This window comes from Elephantulus edwardii, unplaced genomic scaffold, assembly GCF_000299155.1.
Source record: "Elephantulus edwardii isolate Elephantulus edwardi_28Jun2011 unplaced genomic scaffold, EleEdw1.0 scaffold00233, whole genome shotgun sequence".
In the NCBI taxonomy this organism is placed as follows: Eukaryota; Metazoa; Chordata; class Mammalia; order Macroscelidea; family Macroscelididae; genus Elephantulus; species Elephantulus edwardii.
In genome coordinates this window covers 2,566,241-2,575,914 of record NW_006399983.1, presented here as the reverse complement: position 1 = coordinate 2,575,914, position 9,674 = coordinate 2,566,241, and the positions used below count along the sequence as shown (strand labels likewise).

Genomic DNA, 9,674 nt, shown 5'->3' with positions numbered 1-9,674 from the left:
GTTAAACCAGGCGCTACTTGAAGATAAGGATTCTGAAACTCCATCTGACATACTTTGGACATGTTGCAAGGAGGGACCAGTCCTTGGAGAGGGACATCATGCTTGGAAGGGTGGAGGGACAGCGCAAGAGAGGAAGACCCTCAATGAGGTGGATTGATTCAGAAGCTGCGGTAATGAGGGTAGGTGTGTCAGAGATGAGATGGCACAGGATAGAGAAGGGTTTATGGCTGTTGTACATATGGTCGCAGTGAGTTGCAGGCGACTCAATGGCACATAACAACAACAACAAGTCTCCAGTTTCTCCAACAAGCATCTTCTCTTCCTTTCAGAGTTTTCTGTTCCTTTTTTAACAGAATCATTTATGACATTGCTTCCTAAATCCCAGTGTAGAGGTTTCCTTTTAATGTCTCTGCCACATCACCCCTGCCGTGCCCCTGTTTTCCTATTCTGGAATAATTTGTCCATCCCCATGCCCCTACTTCTTTATTCAGGGATCATTTGTCCCCTGCCCACACCCTCATTTTGGACAGGACGAGAAGAACACTGGCTTTGGAATTTAGAGAAATCTGCATCAAATACTGGCTCCACTACCTTATCAAAGTCAAGCAAGAAGCTCACAGGAGCAGAAGCCCTGCCATGAATAATTCTCTCAGCATTACTTTGAGTAGATGTTTCAGAGCCCATTTGTAGAGATGGAATAGGAATAGCTCACAGATAGGAAGTGACCTTTACAAGGCCATAGAACTAACAAGAAACAAGGGCTAAATGTGAGTTTACCTGGTGTCCAGACCGTGAAACAATATATGTTGATTGGAGTTGCCTGCATTCAGTTGTGTGTCTGGGGATGGGGTTGTATGGATGGGGAAGGGAAAAGCTGGATTGTGGTTTGTCCTGGGCCCCTCAATTTCCTGCTGTTTATATTGTGTTTAAAGTAAGGATGGCATTGAGAGAGCAGGAATAAGAAAAAATCCATTTCATGCAAAATAATGTTGTTGTTGTTGTTGTTAAGTGTCATCAAGTTGTAGACAATTCATAGCAACCCTATGAATGAAAGATCTGAATACTTGTATAACTTGCATCGTTTCTCCACGTTCATAGAGTTTCCAGAGGCAAGCTGTTTCAGAAGTGGATGTCACTCCTGTGTCCAAGCTTGTTTTAATCGGGGAGCTCCACCAAACACTGTCCACCATGCGTAACCATTATAGCATTTGACACATCAATATCACAGTGTTCAGCATCACAGCAACCAGGGGTTACCTCTGTACAGCAAATGGATAGACCAGTGCTATACCACTTAGAAAAAAGTTTGACCAAAAACAGTTAAAAGCAGGCCTGAAGGCCGCAGATTAAGATCATCCACCTTTGGCTGGGTAGCATAACTCTCTATCCGCTAGGCCAACAGAGTTCTCTCTATATTGTTGTTGTTAAGTGTCATCGAATCATGCACAATAGTAGCATGAATATCCACCTTCCAGCATTTGTCCTCGACAATCATCGACATTCGTCCAGTCTTGCTTCGGCTGTTCCTTCATCATTCCTCACCTTGCCCCACTTGGTTATTGCTAAGATCTTTACAGTACACTTTTTGAGGCGTGTAACTTACACACATTGAACCATGTAAATCCTGGTTGACCATATTGACAAATGGGACTCCTATCAGTATTCCAGGAGTGAACATATCACATGCACCTGAAAGTCCACTCCTGCCTCTTCCAGTTAGATGAGAAGAAGGTCTAGGCTCAGCACTCCAATGAAGAAATCAAATGTTTGGAAGGAAGCAGCTTTCTTCCATAGTGCAGAAAGGAAATGAAAAGGAGGGAGCATATTCAGTTCATCTTGCAGATAAGATTGAAGACATCAGGAGGGATGCTTGTTTTTCTTCCCTCTGTGAAGGAGGAGGAGAGGTTTTTGAGTGAGAGAGATTGCTTAGTGGTGGGATAGGAGTGAAGAATATGGCAAACAGAATTAAAAGAGAGCTCTTGGGAAACTCACAGTAAACATCTGGCAGCCTTTAGAGCATTCAGATAAAATTGTGAAACATTAATTTGTAGATAGAGATATGTTGTGGGGGCTTTGGGGGGAGGGAGGTTCTTACAGCAAAAAGGTCATATCGTACCACTCAAATAGTCCACCCCCAAGTAGACCAGCTGCCAGGTCAAGAATCAGAACCCAAACCCTGCCGTTGACACCTTCTAGTCACAACCCCTACTGAAGGTGACCACCATCCTGCTCCCCAGAGCTACGGATCCCTTTGGCATGGTTTTGCATGATATGTAAATAGATTCAGGCAGCATGTACCCAGGGTCTGGCTCCTACTGGTTGACATCCAGCAGTGTGATCCATCCAAGTCAGTGTGTAGTTTTTATTCTTCCAAGCTCCTTGCTGCATGGTCCCAGATAAGGGTTCTTTTCATGTCTCCAGCCTGCAGGATGCTCACCCTAGTCTCCGGCTGCCTAGAAGTCTCTACTCACTAACCCAACTCCAGACACTCACACCTCACCTTAGAGAAGGGCAATTGAACCCAGTTGCCATTTTCAAATAGCTGCCCTGAAGTCTGAGCTGACATCCAAATCTGTGGGTAGCTTAAGAGGGCGGTACCTTTAGAAGCTTCCATTGGCTCCCCAGCCTCAGTCCTTCACCAGAACTGGTTGTCAGGGACTTTGAAGCAAGATGAGTGAGGTATCCCCTGAAACACATGAGCCCACCAAGAGAATGGGTCTTTCACGCATCACCTCCCAGAGTGGCCATTGATCTCTGAGCAAACCTGCAGCCTCAGAGCCCTATCGTGCTAAGTGTGCTGACAACACACATGCTCTATTTAGAAAGAGACTGCGCAACCCCAGGTGAAAGGCAGAGGTTCCAAACCAGAGGGCAGGGCTTCTTTTCAGGGGATGTTTGACAATGTCTGGGTTCATTTGTGATTGTCACGTCTTGTGGAGAAGAGCTGTGGTTATCTAGTGGGTTAAACTCTACACGCCCTACAATGCATAGGGCGGTTCCCTCTCAGTTATTCAATGCACCATGTCCACTGTGCCCCTAAAAGAAATCATGGCATCTGAGAAAAACAGGAAAGACTCTAAGAGGGGCTTTAATAAAATGTGATAAAACTCGTCCTCTGCGACCAGCTGCCAGCTAGTCTGTCTCAGCTCCATATGTGTCAGGATAGAACTGTGCCTCACAGGATTTCATTGTTTTTGTTGTTATTTCAGAGTCAATGTTTTAAGTTTTTCATTTGTATTTGAGTGAAAGTTTATAAATAATATTGAGTTTTCAACCAATTATTCATAGACATTTCGTTTGATAATATTAATTACAATCGATTTTATGAAAACTACATGAATGAAGAATAGTGTGAAACACAATGTATACAAACTTTGTAAGCAAATAAATTTAAAATAAAAATTAAAGGAGGGGGGAAGTAGCACTTCTTCAAAGACACTTTCAGTTCTGTAACCTTTCAATTAGCAACTGAGCATGTTAACCATTTGAACCAATCAGAGACTCTGATAAAACACACCCAGTTCTGTCCTGGTGCCTTTTTGGAAATCTAATTCTGAGAACTCGAGTTTGATTCGCTACCTGTGTTGTTGCCTACAACGAATCACTACCCGCCCATAGTACGCTGCCCTGACACACATTCTGATTCCCAGCGCTCTCAAGTAGCTCAGAGTAGAATTGCACCCTACAGAGTTTTCTTGGTGGTATCTTTTCCCAGGTAGATCACCAGGCCTTTCTTCCACATTGCTTTGATGTGGGTTCAGATTATCAACCTCAGGTTAGCAACCTATTGCAAATCCAGAGATTTTTTTTATTATTATTAATTTTAATGAAAATTAAAGATGACACAACCCTGCTTGCTGAAACTGAAGAGGACCTCATGCACTTACTGCAGAGGGTCTAGGACTGCAGCCTTCAGTATGGACTGAGACTCAATGTCAAGAAGACAAAGATTCTCACCACTGGACCAATCAGTAGCATCAGGATGGATGGCGAAGAGATTGAGATTGTTCATAGCTTCAGTTTGCTCGGCTCCACAGTAAACACTGTTGGCACCAGCAGCCAGGAAATCAAAAAACGTATTGTGATGGGAAAGTCTGCTGTTAGGGACCTCTCTAAAGTACTCAGGAGCAATGGTGTTTCTCTGGAGACTAAGGTGCGCCTGATACAGGCCATGGTCTTTGCAATCACTTGTTATGCATCAGAGAGTTGGACAATGACTAGGGAGGATAGAAGGAGAGTTGATGCCTTTGAGCTGTGGTGCTGGAGAAGAGTATTGAATGTACCATGGACTGCCAAGAAAACTAACAGATTCATCCTGGAGAGGGTTAATCCAGGCAGCTCCTTGGAGGCAAAGACTCTGAGGTTTTGTCTAACATACTTTGGACATGTTGTAAGGAGGGTCAGGTCTTTGGAGAGGGACATCATGGTTGGTAGGGTGGAGGGACAGCGCAGGAGGGGAAGACCCTCTTTGAGGTGGATTGATTCAGTAACTGGGGTAATCGAGATGGGTGTGTCAGAGGAAATGCGATTGACACAGGATAGAGCAGGGTTTAGGGCTGTTGTACATAGGGTGGCTATGAGTCGCAAACGACGGCACATAACAACAACAACAACAACAATGAAAGTTTGCAGAGACTTAGGGTTTCTAGTCATTCATTGTTTAGCTTTTCTCCCTGCCCACCCCTTCTCCCTCAATTCACTTTTCTCCTTGATGAGTAAAAGAAAAACTCTTTCACTGCTGTGCAATCCCTCCTGCCAAATCCTCTGTACTGTGCAGCCTTCATTCTGGACTCCTGACGTGACAATAATACCTAATCATATATCCCTTGTAAACAGTTCTCAGATCCAAAGACTTTTGTCTCATGTTAAGGAGCTGCACTGCCAACCCAGAGGGAGGCAGTTCTCATCTACCAGCTGTTCCTCAGAAGAAAGATGGGCAGTCTCCTCATGTGCAATTAATTGCCTCTAAAAACCCACTGGAGGGTCATCTATGGGACAGTTCCAACTCAAAAGTACATAACACAGCATTAAAAAAACATCCACCACACATCTACTGCCATCGAATCTGTTTTGACTCATAGAAACCTTCCACTTGCCAGCTAGTCTTTCTCAGCTCATGGCAGCTCCATATGTGTCAGGATAGAACCATGCCTCATGGTATAAATCTTTACTAGAAAAGACCGCCCATCTTTCTCCCATGGAGAGCCTGGTGGGTTTGAACTACTGACCTTTCAGATGGCAGCCTGATACACTACAAACCCTGTCTAAAATAGTTTTACAAGTCCCTTAGCCCACCTTCTTCATTCTACAGATGAGAAAATAAGGGCTTAGAAAATCATGATGACAGCAAATGGGCTGTTTCTTGAACAACTATAAAATGTTGAAACCAAAACGCACAGCCAGCAGGTTGGTTTTCACCCACAGTGACCTTCTATCAAGTTTCTGAAGGTCCAAAGTATTTGAGGAAGGAGACTCCATCATCCCTCCTTGGAGTACCTGGTGGACTCGAACCACTGACCTTTCAATTAGCACCACAGCATGTAATGAGCTATGCCATCAGAGTTAACTTCACTCACTCACTTACTCACTCTTATTGCCACAGAGTAGGGCCTGACGAAGAGCTGGCCCTCCAGCGAGTTTCTGAGGCTGTCAATCACATGAGAAGAGACTGCCCATCTTTTTCCCATGGAGCCGTGGTGGATCCAAACTGTCAGTGAGGTGCCACAACTCCATATGCATGAGGCCACCAGAGCTCCTTTAGACAAGATGAAATATGATAGCCACAACTTTATCAGGGAGGTACTTGTTTTGCATATGGGATTAGTGTTAAACCTGTCCTAAATCCCACATTTTATAGGGTCACTGGCACAAAAGACTTGAATTTTTCCATTGTACACAGCCACTGCAAGTAAGTTATGGCTTACAAGAACAGTGATGAGTAAATCTAACTCTGCCTCACACAGAGAGAAAGTGAGAGAGCGAAAGCGAGCGAGAGAGAGACAGAGAGAGAGAAGAAGGAGGAAGAGGAGGGAGGGGAGGGTAAAGGGAGGAGGGGAGAAGAAGGAGGAGAAAAAGACTGTGTCTCTGTCTCACACACACACATACACAGTCTTCAAACGAATGTCATTGCTCCTCAATAATTTGGAGAGATCCATGACTGTAGATTTTCCCAGAGCAATCTATCTTCTGATTTCCGGACTGCTCTTACTAAGTGTGTTGATTGTGGGTCCAAGTAAGTTGAAGTCATTGAAAATTTCACTCTTTTGTCCATCTATCATTGATGTTGCCTATTGGTCCAGTAGTGAGAATTGATTTCTTGACACTGAATGTAATCCATGTTAAAGGCTGTAGTCTTTAAGCTTCTGGAGTAAGCACTTCAATCCTCCTCATTTTCAGCTACCTAGATTGGGTCATCTTCATAATGTAGATTATTGGTAAGTCTTCCTCTGACCCTGATGCCACATTCTTCTTCACAGGGTCCAGATTCTTGAATAATTTTCTCAGCATACAGAACTCTGACACACAGACACCTTTCTTAATTTCCACATTGTGTTGGATCACCTTTCTTAGGAATGGAAACAAATACCTATCTCTTTCAATCAGTTGATCAGATCCCTGTCCTCCAAATTCTCTGACACAGACCAATAAACAGGTCCACGGCTGCTACTGTTAGTCAATGCATGTCAACTGGTGTCCCATTGATTCCTGGAGCCTTCAATGATTTCATTTTAACTGGAGTAGTCAATTATTTCATTTTAACTGGAGACACAATTAGCACTAAGAGAAATAGCCATCAAGAAATCAAAAGACCTAATTCATTGAACAAAGCTGACGTCAAAGACCTCTGTAAAGTGTCAAAGAACAACTATGTTACTACAGACTAAGGTTTGCCTGACCCAAGCCATGGTATTTTCAGTCGTTTTCAATGCATATGAAGAAAGTTGTCTTGGTTTATTTTTTAAAATTGAAACTCTGTTTCCTATTTAAAATATTAAAAGCCATTGCTTGGAGTGACACATTTGTCTTTTGCAAGGGAAGCTCATACCAGCACGACTGTTTTCTTACTTCTGTGGCTCTCATGTCATTTCCCCTTCATCTTTGACCAGCACCTAGGCATTGCCCTTCCTCATAGAAGGGGTGCTGAGTACAAGAAGGGTGTGTGGGGTGTATGTCTAACTTCTCCATTATGTCTCACTGTTGTCAGTTCTAGGTGCCCACTCCTGAGGAGCTGTGACGATGGAGGCGATCCCCACGGTCCTGGAGGTAGATGAAAGGTCCCCAGAATCCAAGGACCTTCTGCCCAGCCAGACAGCCAGCTCTCTGTGCATAAGCTCCAGGAGTGAGTCTGTCTGGACCACCACCCCCAGGAGCAATTGGGAAATCTACCGCAAGCCCATAGTCATCATGTCTGTGGGCGGCGCCATCCTGCTTTTTGGTGTGGTGATCACCTGCTTGGCCTACACTCTGCACTTTGGGGACAAGAGCATGTCTGCCCTCAAGATGACAGGGCCTGCCTTCCTGTCACTGGGACTCATGATGATGGTGTGTGGGCTCGTGTGGGTGCCCATCATCAAAAAGAAACAGAAGCAGAGGCAGAAGTCTGCTTTCTTCCAGAACATCAAGTCATTTTTCCTGAATCGCTGATGAGGGCCTCGTTCTTGAGGCCAGCCCCTTTGATTACCTTGACCAGGAGAGAAGCTCTGATGGCCAACATCTGACATCTCCAGTTTGCCATAAAGTTCAACTAAACAGACTCTGTCACAGGCCCTGAGGAAGGGGGAGCTCAGGCCTTCCACTCCATGCAATCCAGGGACGTGCTAGGTCTGTCACACGTGGCCTCTCTGTCCTCATTGACACTTCTGGTAGATCCTGGAAGTGGCTATCATTTCCATTGCTCTCGTCCCTGCTCATGCATTCAGCATCATTCATCTCTCTTCTCTGCCAAGTGCTATGCATGCTGGGAAATTCCTTAATGGAGGATTTTGCCTCAAGAAGAACCTTGTGTTTACATATCTGAGTGCCTAAGTGGGACAATTGGATTCCACAGCCTATCCTTCTAGAACCAGAACTGACCGGAAGAAGACTTCTAGAGAAGAGAGGAGATAACACTGAGTTTGAACTCACTGGGCTTGACAGCTCCATGCCTGGAAAGAGTGAGACACAATTTGGATTTCAAGAGACCAGACAAATCACAAGTGTCAAACATTCCAATGACTGAACCATGAAGGGGATGAAGGGGGGAACTTTGGGCCCCACCCCCCTACATATGACTCCGAGTCGAGGAGGTTTGGTTCCTGATTATATAGTACTGACACTGGAGGAGGGGGTAGGTGAGGGGTGTCCCAGGTCTCCCTTGACCTCCTAACCCCTTCCCATTTGCTCTTCTTCCCTGTGAACTTGACAATCAGCCAAGAACAATGCATGTTGTCTTAACTTCCTCTTCCTCCAACCACGTTTCTGCGCACCAGTGCTAGAATAACAAGATCTAAATGAGCTCTGCTGGCCCTTATGGCAGGAAGTTACACTGAAATCCAGAAGGCACACAGTTCAAAGCCACCAGCTGCACCACAGGAGAAGGATGGGCAATCTCGCCTGTGCAATTAAATGCCTCTGAAAACCTGCTGGAGGGTCAGCTCTGGATCAGTTCAGTGTCGATGGTACACAACAACAACAACCACAACAGAGCTGCAGGGGAATTATCCGACAATCTTCTCTTCCTCATCTTGGTTAAGAAGCAAAATGAAGACAATCAAATTCCCCATGTGAATAGTCTGTTGGTTTCTAGAGATAAAATTCACTTTAGAACATCCCAACTCTGTTTTCCTGGGCCCCATCCGCCAAACAAGAGCATATACTTACTGAGTGTTCTGCTCCAGGCCAGGTCCTGGGCAAAGAGCAAGGGAGAAGTGATCTCTGCTCTTCCATTACTTTCCAAATTGAAAATAATAGCAGATCATGTATAGCAATTAGAGTATGCTATGCGTTCCTGATGGGAATTGTGGGTGGTGGTGGAAACACAGAGGAGGCATCTACATCCGGCTTGGGAGAAGGAGAGCTTCTGGGAGGCCGTGTTGTCCATGCTGAGAACAAAAGTAGGCCTTGCTCATTACCATCGATCTGGTTCTGATACATGGCTGCCTCTCCGTTAGGTTTCTGAGGCTGTAATTTGCATGAAGGAGATTATCCATCTTTCTCCTTAGGAACTGCTGTTGCATTTGAACTGCTTGATAAATTCAGCTTTTGGATTAACAGCATAATTCACTATATAATGTTGTTGTTATTGTTGTTGTTGTTGTGTGCCTTCAAGTAGGAACTGACCCATAGTTGACCTTCTAGTGGGTTTTCAGAAGCAGTTAATTGCACAAGAGAAACAGCTTATCCTTCTCTTGCTGAGCAGCTGGTGGATTTGAACTACGCACCTTCAGGATTGCAGCGAAGCTTCTTGAGCTCTTTAAAAGAAAGACAGGAGTGAGCAAGGAAGGGAGAGGAAAAGCAAATGCAGGCAGCAGGAATGGCATATGCGAAAGCTCAGGGAAAAGAGGAAAACCCCCTCCTTGCCTTTGGGTCCACTTGAGTCCAGTGACCTACAAGACAGAGTACTTCTGCCCATCTCTTCTCCTGTGGAACAACTGGTGGGTTTGAACTGCCAACCTCTAAATAGGCAGTCAAGTGAT

General features: G+C 44.8%; 1 protein-coding gene across 1 annotated transcript in view; it reads left to right on the top strand.

Moving 5' to 3' along the window:
* The window catches only part of PIRT (phosphoinositide-interacting regulator of transient receptor potential channels), a 109,132-nt gene extending 101,488 nt beyond the window's left edge, over positions 1 to 7,644 (top strand). The window contains exon 2 of the mRNA XM_006898581.1: positions 7,229 to 7,644. Coding sequence (XP_006898643.1) covers positions 7,229 to 7,644 — 416 coding nt within the window. The remainder of the gene's footprint in view (positions 1 to 7,228) is intronic.
* Positions 7,645 to 9,674: the final 2,030 nt, after the last annotated feature.